Source organism: Trachypithecus francoisi, unplaced genomic scaffold, assembly GCF_009764315.1.
Source record: "Trachypithecus francoisi isolate TF-2019V2 unplaced genomic scaffold, Tfra_2.0 Lachesis_group3, whole genome shotgun sequence".
Lineage (NCBI taxonomy): Eukaryota > Metazoa > Chordata > Mammalia > Primates > Cercopithecidae > Trachypithecus > Trachypithecus francoisi.
Window position 1 is genome coordinate 43,798,578 of NW_022681468.1, and position 16,135 is coordinate 43,814,712.

General features: G+C 44.9%; 1 protein-coding gene across 3 annotated transcripts in view; it reads right to left on the reverse strand.

The window, feature by feature from the left end:
- PRKCH (protein kinase C eta) overlaps positions 1-16,135 on the reverse strand; it is a 244,160-nt gene that overhangs the window by 175,374 nt on the left and 52,651 nt on the right. The window contains exon 1 of one of the 3 annotated variants that reach the window (XM_033187814.1): positions 9,152-9,223. The exons of the other annotated variants lie outside the window; for them this stretch is intronic. Within the exon in view, the coding sequence (XP_033043705.1) occupies positions 9,152-9,208 (57 nt within the window). The 5' untranslated portion in view covers positions 9,209-9,223. Of the gene's footprint in view, positions 1-9,151; positions 9,224-16,135 lie in introns of those variants that run through there. 3 annotated transcript variants of the gene reach the window in all.

Here is a 16,135-nt window from a genome sequence, read left to right on the forward strand (position 1 = left end):
GGTGTGAGCCACTGCAGTTGGTGTTGGCCTAGCATTTCTAACATAGCCTCCACATATGATCTCAAAGATTTTTTTTGTTTGTTTTTTGTTTTTTTGTTTTTAAGACAGAGTCTCCCTCTGGTCTGTCACCCAGGCTGGACTGCAATGATGCGATCATGACTCATTGTACCCTTGACCTCCCAGGCTCAATTGATCTTCTTGCCTCAGCCTCTCAAGTAGCTGGGACCACAGGCACATGCCATCATGCCTGGTTTAGAGAGGCATGTTGCTCAGGCTGGTCTCAAACTCCTGAGACCAGGCAACCCACCCACCTCGGCCTCCCAAGAGTGCTGGGATTACAGGCGAGAGCCACCATGCCCAGCCGATCTCAAAGATTCTTAACAGTACTACTTACTTTTTTTTTTTCAATTGTATCTACCCATGACAAAGCCCCCGAAAATGCACTAGACTTACGCTAGGTCACCACCACACCCTGATTATATACTTTTTCAAAATAAAAGATGCCTGCTTTGTTCAGACTCAGAAAGCTTAACCTGCATAACAACCTATTCTTACAACCCTCCCTTTCGCTGCATAAAACCTGTTACCAATGTGGTTACCACACTATAAATCACCTCCCTGTTCAAATCAGCTACTTGCATCATGACTACTAACAATATCCTCTTAACTATCTTAATACCACTTGTGAACCTTTATAGAACAGCTCTGAAAATAGAGCTCTCAAGAGAGATGACTAAACAGGATATCAGCCTCTAATTGTCTCCACTCTCTGCCTTGACTTGTTTCAAGTCAAAAATACGTTATTTTTAAAAGCCACTCCCTCATCTTCAATATAAAGGCCTGCCAGAGAATACATACATACACATACATTTGACCTCACAACATAAACTACTGCTGGCACAGGCACAGTTGCTGCCTGTCCGCCTCTGCTATCCTGCAGCCCACAGCCAGCCCGTAAACTCCCTTCAACTCTTCCCTGAGGGCCCACAAAGGCCTTTCCATCTCAAGATGGGTCAGGAGCTACTCTGACAGACAGCAGAAGATTCCACCAGTTAGAAGCAGGAGTTCTCACAAGTAAAACAGGTTTCCTTCCGCATTTTTGACCCAAGCCACCCATTGTGGTGGAAAAGCCAGATTTAAACACAGTCTTCAAGTGTTGTCCACCCAGGGCAGATGTGGTAAGACACTGGACCTCAGAACAAGGCTTTACAAACTGCAGGTTGAAACTTTTTAGAGACACATGAAAGCAACTTAGTGGGTTGCACACAATAGGGAATTCTTTTTTTTTTTTTTTTTTTTGAGACAAAGTCTCGCTCTGTCGCCCAGGCTGGTGTGCAGTGGTACCATCTCAGCTCACTGCGACCTCTGCCTCCCGGGTTCAAGTGATTCTCCTGTCTCAGCCTCCCATGTAGCTGGAACTACAGGCACATGCCACCACACCTGGCTAATTTTTGTAATTTTAGTACAGATGTGGTTTCATTGTGTTGGCCAGGCTGGTCTCAAACTTCTGACCTCAAGTGATCTGTCCATCTCAGCCTCCCAAAGTGCTGGGATTACAGGTGTGAGCCACCACACCCAGCCCACAACAGGGATTTTAAAGTAGAATAAAAACAGAACAGAAAATATGAACATGCTACAGGTAGTAAGGAAAAGTACTGCTTCATGCAACTTTTGTGTGTAGTTTTGTGTATACATATAAAAGGGTTCACTGGGTTTTAATGTAAAGATGTATTCCTTACTGTGTCACAGAGAAACAGTTTGCAAAATGTGGCTTTAGAGGTTATTCGTTCCTTCTATACACTGCTGATGGGCTGTTATCATTTATTCATGGTGGATGCTTAGATACCTCCCAGTGACAACCAGCTCATTACCTTAACAGCTGGCCTATTCCATTCCTGTACATCATAGACAGCTCTTTCTCTATGAATACAAATGCAGCAAGACCAATAATTTCCACTGATTTACCTTAGTTTCGCCCTCTACAGCTCCAGTGGACACTGTCTCTAGCTAGTACATCCATCCCAGTTTCTGTGAATAACACTTGAGCTTTATTTGAGAACTACCCCTCCCTCACATGTAGTCCAAATGGCTCATCTGGGATTCTGCCCCTAGCTCCAGAGTGGACATGTGACCAGGCCTAGCAGATCAGAGCACTGACTGAACTCTGCACAGCTGGCCTGGGGCAGGCACATTCCTTCTCTCTGGCTATCAGTGTAATTACAACTCCCTACCTGGTATCAGCATCTACTGGTTCAGGTTTGGGCGCAAAAATCCAAGTAGGTCCAACTAGGAATCGTGGATCTACAAAGAAGGGACAAGATCTCGCTTCTGCTAAACTTCAATCTGGAAGGACACAAACTTGGGAGTATCTGTCACCTGTGTTGTCCCCCCACTGAACTACAGAATGAAGCCAACAAAGAGGGGAGAGCTGAGGGACAGAAAGAGAACCGCTCTTCATAACATCATTTAAACCCTTAGATCAAGCCTTGCTTGATTCTTTGGGATTTTTTTGTTATTTGAGCCTACAAATTCCTTTTGTCTTAGCCAGTTTGAGTTGGGGTTTCTATCACTTGCACTCAAAAAACATATCCGAATTGTCAGCCAAAGAGAATAGGTCAAATATTTGACAACAATTATCACATCCCTCTATGCCTTCTAACATTCATGCTATCTCCTGCAGTCTGCCTCCCTGCCTCCCATCAGCACTGAAACAGCTCTAGCAACTTTTATGACGTCCTACTGTCAGATACAAAGATATGTCTGTCTTCATCTCAGTTGATCTCTCTGTCTTCCTCTTCATGAATCTCTCGTTCCTTACTTCCAGGACACCACCCTTTCCTGGCCCTCCTCTCACTCCTGAGCCCTGTATTTACTTGTATTGACCACACCAGAAGCCCAGCTCCTCAGCAGGTACATGCAATCGCTCTCAGATCCCAACATGTCCACTCTCGAAGTCTCTCCTGGATCCACCCCCACTCCACTCCTACTGCCGTGGTTCATCTGGCCTCCCTGAACGGGCTTCCAGCTGCCTTCTATCTCCAGACTACTGTCCTCCAGCTGCTGCCAGTGATATGTTTCAAAAATTAAAATCTGACCATGTGGCTTCCTAACTTAGAAACCGTCAGTGTTTCCTCTCCTGTCCATGATGAGGTCCAAATTCTTTAGCATAGCACATAGCCCTAGACACTATACCCCTTCCTACCTTTCAGCCTAAGTTCTTCCCACCACTACAGCTGCATACACCAACATCCTCATCTCTTAATTCTTGTACACTCTCCAGGGGGGTATGTTATTTATTCTGAGAGAGCAACCAAACGCATTATGGGTCAAGCAGCACACTGGGGAATATAGTCAAAATTATGAAAATTACACATTACTCATCTGTAGCTTATTGCCTAGTGATTTGGGGATATGTGATCTTTCTGGCTGGAAACTCCTTTCTTCCTTTTCATGCTTGTCAGACTCCAATTTGTGCATCAATTCAAGACCCACCTGTATAGGGGGACCTTCCTAGACCTCTTTCAGACAGGTGGGCAACTCCACACCTGTTATGAAGACTACTGCTGGAACCCACATCATGTTGTAGTCATTATGCCCTGTCCCCAAGGAGATCCTACCTTGCATATAAGGGGACAGAAAATGGTTTGTGGAACAAATGAGTAAACAAAATAGATCTGGGTACCTCAAACTCTCAGCAACTTCATGTAGGACATGATTTTCTCCTCCTTCACCATTCTGGTCAGTTTCCTCCTGACATGCCCCAATTTCTCCACATCCCCATTAAAGGGTGAAATCAGCCTGAGTGTGTGACCTGACCTTCATGAGCGAGAGCAAGATTATCACTAACGTTGATCTTCACAGCGACAGTGCCCTTTACTGACGCAGCGAGAATACACGGGCGCTCTGAGAAGCCCCAGTGGCCCAGGCTGAGCTTACAATGAACTAAAACCTCTGCATCTTTTCTAGGTGCTATAAGGCTTTGCTTCCCACATCCTGTGCTTGTGCAGTGGTTAGGCTCAAAACCTTCACAAAAACCTAAGTGCTTCATTTTTTTTTTCTGCAATATTTTGGCTTGTTCCAGGTCACAGGGTTCACTGGATGGCAAATCCAGTCAGTTCATTCACTCCCCTTCTCAGTTTTATGGCTCCCCAAATCAGGGCCCCAGGCTACCTATGTCATTGGCTAATGCACTGACAGAGTGTCTAATAGGACAGAGCTGAGGTCAGAGTCTAGGGCAGCCCCACATTGAAATGAACACACTTAGCATTCTTACTCTAACAATCATTCAAGGAGCAATAAATACACTGACCCCTTCCCCTACAACCACTTATCTTGGTAAAAAGAACAACTCCTGGGCCCTTGTTGAAACCCAGATAACAGTGGTCTTTTTAAAAAAACGTGATTTTTATACACAAATAGACAAATGAACAAAAGTATAAAAACTCAGTGTCAACAAATGGTGCTAGAACAATTGGACATCCATACCCAAAATAATGAATTTCAACCCATACGTTGTAACTTATACCGAAATTTACTCAAAACAGCTCAGAGAACAAAACATAAACACAGTTTCAGCCTTTAGGGTTCTCTATGTTGTTTCTACTACTCTGTTCTACACTTTAGAGTCCCTGAAGCTCTATCCTGTGCCTGGTTCGCAGCAGCCACTCGGGAAAGCATTTCTTGGCTGAATGATTCCCAACATGCACCCTCAGAGCCATCTAACCCTTGAGTTCTCATGCCAAGTAACCCCTTCCTCAAAAAGCCATCAGTGTTGAACTCACATGAATCAGCGCTGCCTCAAATACTACACCTCCCTGTCTGAACTTATCCCCTATCTCCCACATTGTGGCTGAGTAATAATAGCAAAGACAGAGAAGACCTGGATCCTGGTGCTCTGTCCTGACCAGTTTGTGACATCAGGAAGACCATTCAACCTCTTTTGCCAAAGAACCACAGAGAGGGATTAAATATAAGATTCCCAGGCCCCACAGGTGATCTACTGATTTTAAATTTTCTGGGGCAAGGGAATGGGGTCAAGGCATCTGCTGTTTTTTTTTTTTTTTTTTTTTTTTGAGACGGGGTCTCGCTCTGCCCCCAGGCTGGAGTGCAGTGGCGCCGTCTTGGCTCACTGCAAGCTCCGCCTCCCGGGTTCACGCCATTCTCCTGCCTCAGCCTCCCGAGTAGCTGGGACTACAGGCGCCCACCACTACGCCCGGCTAATTTTTTTGTATTTGTAGTAGAGATGGGGTTTCACTGTGTTAGCCAGGATGGTCTCGATCTCCTGACCTCGTGATCCGCCCACCTCGGCCTCCCAAAGTGCTGGGATTACAGGCTTGAGCCACCGCGCCCGGCCGGCATCTGCTGTTTTTAAAAGTTCTGTGGGTGACTGTGATATAGCCAGACCACAGACCAACATCTGGGAAGCCTGACCTAGATTCTCTCTAAGGGGCCAATTCCCGCTTTAAAGGGCTCCAATCCCATGTTTTCTCCTAAAGCTTCCAGTGGTCATCACTGAATCACTAGAACCACTGTTGTTCTGCATTCCCAGGCTTAAAATCCCGGAGCCACTCCAACTCCAGGCACCATGACCATCTGTTTTTCCTTTTGTTCCCTCCATCACTCTAGGATCCCTGTCACTGCAGGCCTCCTCCCCTCATCCTTTCTCCTGCAGTCATGGGACACCCCACCAGAAACAAACAGCCTTTTCTAAAGTGCTGTTCTCATCAACTTCCGCCTCCAAAGCCTCCGCTGGCTTCCCAGAGTCTTCAGAATAAAACACCCTGCTCCACGTGGCTTTCAGGACCACTTGGGCTCCCCTTTCGCTGCCTTCCCACTAATCTATCCAAACTTTGTTTTCAAAATTCCCTTCCTTCCATTGTCACTTTAGAAAGTTAAAATATAAAAAGAAGAAAAAAATCCCTCTTTAAAACCTGCTCTCCTAGTCAGGCCCGCCTCCTGGCTCTATCACTCAGCCACGCATTTGCTCATGCCATGTTCTCTGCCTAGAAAGCCTGTCTCTCTTCACTGCATCTATCCATTCATTCATTTGAACCTTTACTGAATGACTCCCAGGGTCGGGACAATTGCCAGGTACTCAAGACTCCCCAGAGGAGCTCCCAGGGCTGCAGGTTGGATGGGTAACTGAGCACAGAAGATGACACAGCTTCAGGAGCAGAAGGAAGAAACTGGTGCCAAGATTTGATATTCACATTGATCCCTCCAGTCTCAAAATTCACGTCTCAACTATTATTATCTTAACACTTATCCATACCTTGAACAATTACTTATATTTTCATACATGTATCTCATCACTTGCAATGAGTCTGTAACCTCCATTACAGCAGGATCTGATACTATGTTCCCAAGGAGCCTAGCAGAGTTCCTTGAACCAAGTAAACACTCAATACATATCTGTTGAGTTGACCTAAGAACTAAATAAGGTCATCTGACCACCTCAATTTCCTCACCTATAAAAATAGGAATGGTAATATTTACTACAGAATAGTCTTACATGATAGCACTTTGTATAAAACAAAAGCACTCCAAGATGGCTCCAAGGAATACTGGTGACATATGGATGACAAGGGCTCACTGCTTAGAAATTATACTCTATTAGCTTGATGTACCCACCGCAGATCCCCAGCATAGCCACTCCTACACCCTCAGCCAAAGTTTGCTTTTCCTTGGCATCACTTTGCAGGAGTTGGGCAAGTACTTATATCACTGGCTAAGTCTCCTTGTCCATGAAACAAGAGTTGTCTATAAATATTCTAGCTCTAATGTTCCATGATTCTAAACAGGCTTGGATAAAAGCCTGCACAAAGGACTCAAGAGAAACATTCATTTAATTAACTGGTAATAATTTACAACCATTTCCCTTCACAAAAGCCATTAGAATTGATCACAGACAGGAAACTTCTAGCTACATAACATTCATTTCAGCCTGGAATAAGCAGAGGGATCTAGCATATTAAAAGAAAAAAAACAATTTTGGGGGCAAAGGTAGAAGGTTCATCTAGACTCTATCGGCTTTGAGCAAACCTCTGTAATAAAGAAGTTGACAAAATTCAATTCTTGGCTGGATGGCTCTTTTCTATGGCTTTCCTAAGTCTTACTCTAGGGATAAATAATGAACCTAAAAACATGATAAAGCATTTCATGATTCTCTTCCACCTGAAATTATCAAGCTTAAAAATGAGCATTCAAATTCCTAAAGAAAAAAATTCTAACAGGATTGTACCAATAACCTAACAGGAAAAATAAGGCTGTATTGGTTTTTCTTGTTTTTTGTTTGTTTGTTTGTGTTTTGAGACAGAGCCTGGCTCTGTCACCCAGGCTGGAGTGCAGTGGCACAATCACAGCTCCCTGAAACCTCCGTCTCCTGGGCTCAAGTCAACCTCCCAACTCAGTCTCCAGTGTAGCTGGAATTATGGGTGCACACTACCACGCCCAGCTAATTTTTGTATTTTTTATAGAGATGGGTCTCATTATGTTGCCCAGGCTGGTCTCGAACTCCTGAGCTCAAGTGATCCACCTGCCTTGGCCTCCCAAAGTGCTAAAATTACTGGTGTGAGCCACTGTGCCTGGCTTAGGCTGTGTTTCTAATAATAAAAACAACAGCTATGTCTTTAGCTTGGTCAACTGCTAAGTGCTTGACATATATTATCTCTCACCTTCACCACTTGCAGTGTTAAGTATTATAACCACCATTGCACAGATGGAAAAATGGAGGCTGAAGAAGGTTACTGAATTGGGTGAGGTCACACAAACAGTGAACACCAACATTCAGACACTGAGAAGATGCCACACTGGTGCCGCACCAGCCTCCCCTGAGGCTGCTCTGACTGTATCTGCCTGAGGTCCGTCTGTTGCTTTCTCTCAGCCTGAAGCATGCCTGCCCTGGCTTCTGGCACATGAGGTCATCACATCACTCATTCCCCTGGGAACCTGGGCACGACGTGTGCTATCAGCACCTGAGGGTGCTCCCGCCTCACCGCCTCACTGCCAAGGCCACTGGGAGTGGCACCAGCCTGATGTGCCGATGGATGGTTCTCAATGGGCCTGAGGCAGGAGCTGCTAAGCAAGTCTGTGCCGGGGCAGGGAAAATGCAGCAGGCAGTTTAGGTGCCATTAGTCAGCTGCCCGGAGAGTCCGAGTCAGCGTCACATGCTGTAGACACACAATGTGTCCCCCCGACGTGGGAAGGGGTTTAAAGGAAAAGAAGTTGCATGAAGCAAATACTACATCCCTGCTAATTTTCTACTTTCATCTCTATAACAATCAGACTAGGTGTTATGTGTCAAAGCATACTAAGAGAAATCACAGATTAAAAACTTCCAGTAAACAATGATGGCAAAAACTGAACAGAAAAGTAGGGCTTGTCAAATCTGACTGGTTTCAAATGAAAGAAAACACTGTCATTACTTTACTGATTAAAGCTTTGGTCCACCCTTTACCTGTTCAATCTGGATCCTATGTGAGGTCAGAGAGCAGGTTGGAAAAGAGGCCCAGGCCATGATCACAACTCCAACATTGCCTACCTGCCACTAGGGGAGGTCACCGGGCTTCAGCTTCTCAAAAACAGAGTAGACTAAGCCTATCAATCCTTTTCTATCTAATACTCTAAAGTTCCAAGTCCTAAACAGTTTCTGAACTTTACAGAGCAAGTAGACATCTGAAGACTACTAAAGAAACTCTCTAAAATATATCCTTAAGGCTCACAATAATTCTTCCCCCTCCCAGCTAAACATACTCACACGGTTGCTACAAATTTAAACTTAGAATTACTTCAACTCAGATCCCATTACCCCCAGGTTCTGGCATAGGAAGGTGTTATCTTCTGGCAAAAGTAAAACTCTTTTACATTAAAATTAATTTTTCAAAGTTTTTCTGCCCATAGCAAAAATCACAAATAGTCAAGTTGGATACCTCTGAGGACAAAACTATTTTTTTTCTAACAAGGAGATGGCTAAAGGTAGAAATGGTCTACTGTGTGCTACGGTGTTATGTGTGTGTCTCAATCTTTGATTCCAATATCTGAAGAATCGAAAATGTAAATTAAATGAAGGATGCCTTAGGCTCTTCAAAATACTCCACTGCAATTCCTCCCACTTAAATTCCCAGGTAATGTAATTCTGTGCTGGAAGGCCTACCTGATACCTCCTCTGTGAATGAGGACAGAGGCTCTGAAGAGACCAAGCCCAGCCCATCAGGTCCAAAGCTTCTGGTGCTCCTAATAGACCAAAAGGAGTGGGGTGAGTTCTCCTGAAGAAGTCAAATGTCCTCTCTGGAAATCAGGAGACGACTCTTGGTATAGGACCACAGGCAAGACTGTGCTCTCCAGAACTAAGAAGGGGTTGGTTGCAGTGGCTCAGACCTGAAATCCCAACACTTTGGGAGGCCAAAGCAGGAGGATCACTTGAGTCCAGGAGTTCAAGATCAGTCTGGGTAACACAGGGAGATTTCATCTCTACAAAAAATAAAAAAGAGCCAGGTGTGGTGGCATGCACCTGTAGTCCCAGCTACTTGGGAGGCTGAGGTGGGAGGATCACTTGAGGCTGGGAGGTCGAGGCTACAATGAACCATGATTGCACCACTGCACTCCAGCCCAGGTGACAACGTGAAATCCCATCATAAAACAAACAAAACAAAAAAGAACTAAGAAGGTACTTTTCGTCTTCTCCAATAAGGCGTCCCTAGGGACCTCATGGCAAAGGAGTAACAAAGGGGAACCACAGAAGAGTAACTGTGCATCCCCTCCATACCATGTGTCCCCCACATAAAAGAACACTTCAAAAAGGCACTTTCCACATGAGCTCACCCCTCCTCGTTTCTGCTAAGTAGACCCTTCCAGAAAGGGAGCATACACTGTCCTTACTAGGAAGAGGTACTAAACAGAAGTGACAGGTGTGACCCTGGCTGGAGATGGGGAATATACTCCCTGCAGCCTCACAGCCCCCTTTTTTCTTTCACACCTCTCTGGGTTGCCTAGAGACAGTGGTCATCGGCCCCACAAGTGAGCCTCCTTCTTTGCAGGGGAACCTTCACAACAAAGGAAAAATGTCTTAACAAACTGAAGATACCAGGTGAAAAACAAGACATAAACTAACCCAGAAGAATTCTACATTGTTGATTCTCATCATCCATTGTAATGGAGGAAGAAGGCAAAAGCTCCAGCAAAACCAAAACAAGAACTCAAAACTACATATTTAGCATACATAAGCATTTCAAGATGTTTCAGAGACTTGTTTGCTTAATTATTCATTGCTCAGTCTCCAGGCCAACTTTGGAAGACTCTGAATCTGAGGGGGCATTAGAAAACAGATCGAGCCTATGTCTCTATCCCAACAGTTACTCTATTATAACACCTTTACTCCTCTTGGTCTTCTGGAGGGAAGGAGATGAAAGTTCCACAAAAGAGGGAATGTTTGTACAATGCCTAGAAATTCAGGTGATGGTTTTCCTGGTGGACCTGGGGAGGGGAGGCATCTACACAGAGAGGGGGAATGTGCAAATGCACATCTGTAATAGGGGTTACAGATGCTCAAATGTAAGCTATGTAAATGAGACAAGTCAGAAATAGGGCTGCAGAGGAAAGTGTATCCAATCAATAATGGACTCACGATATGCTGGCAGGCTGGTCCTTATCCCAGGGCAATTGGGAGCCACTGAGAGGTTTCAATAAGCAAAGTTACAAGGTCATACCTACATGTCAGATCCCGATACATGACTGTTGGGATTACAAGGGGAGAGAAACTGGTGGTGGGAATTCATGTTCAAAGGCTATTCCAATGATCTGAGTGAAAGACAGTGGTGACCTGAGCTAAGTCAGCAGCAGAAGCGATAGAGAGGACGGGGCAGATAGGAGAAAGACATAGGAAGGAGCAGCAGCTGGACTTTTTGTAACTGATGCAGGTAGGGTGGAGGTGAAAGAGGAGTCAGAATCACGAGGCAATGATGATCCTTGGTGCCATTAACTGAGACAGGGACTCCAAGGGGGAAGCAGAACTGGAGGAAAGACAAAGAGTTCAATATATGACCTTTACCTATGACATCTGAGCATCTACTGGGCTGTCCTTAACAGCTTCTGAAAATTCAGATGTGCGGGCCGGGCGCAGTGGCTCACGCCTGTAATCCCAGCACTTTGGGAGGCCGAGGCAGGCGGATCACAAGGTCAGGAGATCGAGACCATCCTGGCTAACATGGTGAAACCCTGTCTCTTCTAAAAATACAAAAAATTAGCCAGGTGTGGTGGCGGGCGCCTGTAGTCCCAGTTACTTGGGAGGCTGAGGCAGGAGAATGGCGTGAACCTGGGAGGCGGAGCTTGCAGTGAGCCGAGATTGTGCCACTGCACTCCAGCCTGGGCAACAGAGCAAGACTCTGCCTCAAAAAAAAAAAAAAAAAAAAAAAAAAAAAAAATTCAGATGGAGAGGGAGGAACACCACAAATTACAACCCAATGTGGTCTCAATTGAACAGGTCAGTGGCAACATCAAAAGCACTATTCAGTGCTGGGTGTGGTGGCTCACATCTGTAATCTCAGTATTTTGGGAGGCCAAGATAGGAAGATCACTTGAGGCCAGAGCTCCAGAACAGCCTAAGCAACATAATAAGATTCCATCTCTACAAAAAAATTTAAAAATTCGCCGGATGTGGTGGTACATGCTTGTAATCCCAGCTACTTAGGAGGCTGAAGCAGGAGGATCACCTGAGCCCTGGAGTTGGAGGCTGCAGTGATCACATCACTTCATTCCAGCCTAAGTGAGAGAGAGAGAGAGATGCTGTCTCAAAAAAAAAAAAAAAAAAACAAGCCCTATACAGATTAAGAGGAGGAGCAATCACTGGGCTAGGGCAAAGCTTTACCTGGGAAGTGGGACCCTGAATTGAGGCCTGAAGGCAAGTTTCAATTAGTGGGAAGTGAGACCATTCTGAGTCAGGAGCGCCTTGTGAGAAGAGATAGAACCAATATCAGAACACAAACTTGATCAGTGTCATTGGAGGAATGTCCATACAGGAGTAAGAGAGAAGGCTGGAGGCAAAACGTAGAACAAGCTACACCCAGAGAACTGTAACCTTAGGTTGTGGGCCAAGGGGAGCCACTAGAGGTTTTTGATTATGCAAAATGATAGAGATTAACATGTAAAAGGAACATTTTGTCTACCAGATCAATGAACAGAGAGACAGCTATGGTCTAGAAGTATGAACCGTTTGCTAAGGGTAAAATCAGTGGAAATTAATAATCATGGGAAGAGAGCAAACAAAAGCAGTGGAAAGCCCAAAGGAGTATGGAGTTTGGGGCCTGGGTATCCTAGATTAGGGTCAGCAAACAGTAGCCCAAAGGCTGATGCCAGCTGCTGCCTATTTTTGTAAGTACAGTTTTACTGAAACACAGTCACAACCCTTTAGTTACATATTAACTACAAGATGAGTAGTTGTGACTGAGACCTTATGGCCCACGAAGACAAAAATATTACTCTCTGGCTCTTTATAGAAAGATCTGCCAATCTCTGTTGCCACTAACCAGCCAGGGAACTCAGGGAAAGAACATGTTTTAAAGGGAAGGAAATGAGTTTAAATTTGGACACAAAAGTACTCAAATAGAAATATCTGGCAAGAAGTTGGAAATAAAGACAAACCATGTAGTTAAACATAGGGCTGGGGTTACGATTCTCAAAAGGTAAACACTAAGTCTAAGAGCTGTAAAACTTTTCAAGAAAGAGCACAGGAAAAGAAAAGAAAAAACAAATTCACTTAAGGAGTGAAAGAAAGAACCAGAGAAAATACCATCTGAGAGGTGGGAGGAGTCCCCAGGTTTAACGTCATGGGACATGGAAACAAGCAGCTTCAAAAGAGAGGAGAAGTCAAATGTGCAGATATGGAAGATGAGGTCTTTAAAGGGGAGATGACAGCAGATGACCTGGGAGATAACAGGTAGACTTCTTCCATGATACCCACCCCATCATTTGCAGTTCTGTTGGAAAGGTCATCCTTATATTAAGCTAAAACCAATCCATATCCCCATAACTTCCACCTGCAAATTTCATTCCACCTCTAAAATTTACCCTGCCAAGATGGGGAAAGAGAGAGATGTGGAAAACAGCACAGAAGCTGCAAGGAATACGTGGTTTGATTAAATTGTATCTCATTTAAGTGAATCAGAAGGTAAAGCTAGAAATTAGAAGGTAAAGCTAGAAATGCAATGGACGAAAGGTTTGGATGCCAAGTTAAGAACAGAAATTTCATTTCAAATAATTAGGCTAGCAACAGTCCTAAAACAACAGGCTGGAGGACAAACTAGAGGGGTGTAGACTGGGCTGGAAGCACTGGACAGAATTAAGAGACTATCTCAGTGGTACAAGTGTGTGGTGGAGGAGGCAGAAGAGAAATATCACAAAAGAAGCTCAGCAGGACTTGGTGAGTAAGGATTAGGGATGATGAAAAGCCCAAAGGCGGCTCTAGTATCTGGAATACTGTAAGACTAAAACTGCAAGAAGTAAGGCAATCTAGAGGGTCAGTTGGTTTGGGATGATTCTGGTTTTTAAAAATATTGATTTGTAGGGAGATTAGAAATGTTTGACAAAAAAATAAATGGGACCTGAAACTTAAAATAAAGGGCTGGGCTGCAGGTAGAGTCATCCACACAGGAATAACTGAACCGCAAGACAGCTGACTGACCCCCAAGGAGCAATTGTACAGTTCAAAGAGCAAAGAATCAAGGATCAAAGTCATGTTTACAGAATGAGAGAAAGCAGAACTGGCAAAAGAGAAAGAAGAGTGCTGGGAAAGGCACCCTGGCTACCCTGAGCAGACCTCCTTCTGAGTAAGGAAAAGTAAAGCAGCATTATCTCCATTATATTGCAGTCATCTGGGACTGAATTAGGTTTGGATTACTAAAATCCCATTAAAGGCCTTGAGTACCACGCCCACCACACTGTGAATAAAATCTTAATGTATTTATGAGGTTTTTTTTTTTTTTGAGATGGAATTTCGCTCTTGTTCCTCAGGCTGGAGCGCAGTGGTGTGATCTCGGCTCACGGCAACCTCTGCCTCCCAGGTTCAAGTAATTCTCCTGCCTCAGCCTCCCAAGTAGCTGAGTTTTTAATAAACCTGGCTAATTAAAATTTGCCACACAAGGCTTCAAAATGTTCACCTGTCTCATTCTCTTACCTCTTATAAAATCACCTTTTGCCCATGGTATGGTTTGGCTCTGTGTTCCCACCGAAATCTCATCTCGAATTGTAATCCCCTCGCGTTGGGAAGGGGCCTGCTGGGAGGTGACTGAATCATGCAGGCAGACTTCCCCTTTGCTGTTCTCGTGATAGTCAGTGAGTTCTCAAGAGATCTGGTTGTTTGAAAGTGTGTGGCACTTCCCCCTTCACTCTCTGTCTGTCCTGCTCTGCCATAAGATGTGCTTGCTTCCCCCTCACCTCCTAACATGCTGTTGTACAGGCTGCAGAACTATGAGTCAATTAAATCTATTTTCTTCATAAATTACCCAGTCTCAGGTAGTTCTGTATAACAGTGTGAGAACAGACTAACACAGAAAATTTTTACCAAGAGTAGGGTATTGCTATAAAGACACCTGAAAAGTATGGTAGCAACTTTGGAACTGGGTAACAGGTAGAGGTTGGAATAGTCTGGAGGGCTCAGAAGAAGACAGGGAGATATGGGAAAGCTTGTAACTTCCTAGTATTTGTTCAATGGTTGAAACCAAAATGCTGATAGTGATATGGGCAATGAAGTCCAAGCTGAGGTGATCTCAGATGGAGACTGAGTAACTTATTGGGAATTGGAGTAAAAGGTCACTCTTCCTATGCTTTAGCAAAGAGACTGGTGGCATTTGGCCCTGCCCTAGAGATCTGTGGAACTCTGAACTTGAGAGAGATAATTTTGGGTAACTGGCAGAAGAAATTTCTAACCAGCAAAGAGATCAAGATGTGGCCTGGCTGTTTCTAGAAGTATACGCTCATATGAGTGAAGAAAGAAATGGTGTGAAATTGGAACTTACATTCAAAAGGGAAGCACAGCACAAAAATTTGGAAAATGTGCAGTCCAACCATGCAGTAGAAAAGAAAAACCCATTTTCTGGGAAGAAATTAAAGCCAGCTGCAGGAATTTGCATCAGCAACAAGGAGCCAAATGTTTATAGCCAAGATAATGGGGAAAATATCTCCAGAGCATTTCAGAGATCTGCACAGTAGCCCTTCTCATCACAGACTGGGAGGCCTAGAAGAGGAAAATGGTTTTGGGGGCCAAGCCTAAGGCCCTCACTGCTCTGTACAGCCTTGGGACCTGGCAACCTGTGTCCCAGCCACTCCAGCTCCAATCATGGCTTAAAGGGGCCAATGTACAGCTTGGGCTGTGGCTTCAGATGGTGCAAGTCCCAAGCCTTGGCAACTTCTATATGATGTTGGGCCTGTGGGTGTACAGAAGGCAAGAGCTGAGGTTTGGGAGCCTCCACCTAGATTTCAGAATAGGTATGGAAATGTCTGGATGTCAAGGCAGAAGTCTGCTGCAGGGATGGAGCCCTCATGGTGAACCTCTACGAGGGCACTGCAAAGGGGAAATGTGGGGTTGAAACCCCCCAGAGTCCCCACTGGGGCACTGCCTAGAGAAGCTGTGGAAAGACAGACACTGTCCTCCAGACCCCAGAATGGTAGATCCACCAACAGCTTGCATCTTGCACCTGGAAAAGCCACAGGCACTCAATGCTAGCCCATGAAAGCAGTTGCAGGGGCTGTACCTTGTACAGGCACAGAGTGGAGCTGCCCAAGACCTTGGGAGCCTATCCCTTGCATCAGCATGCCCTGGATGTGAGACATGGAGTCAAAGGAGATTACTTTGGAGCTTTAAGATTTAATGACTGCCCTGCTGGATTTTGGACTTGCATGGGGCCTGTAGCCCCATTGTTTCGGCCAATTTCTCCCTTTTGCAATGGGAGTATTTACCCAATGCCTGTGCCCCCATTGCATCTTAGAAGTAACTAACTTGTTTTTGATTTTACAGGCTCATGGGTGGAAGGGACTTGCCTTTGTCTCAGATGAGACTGGACTGTGGACTCATTAATGCTGGAATGAGTTCATACTTTGGGGGACAGGCCAAGCATGGTGGCTCATGCCTGTAATCCCAGCACTTTGG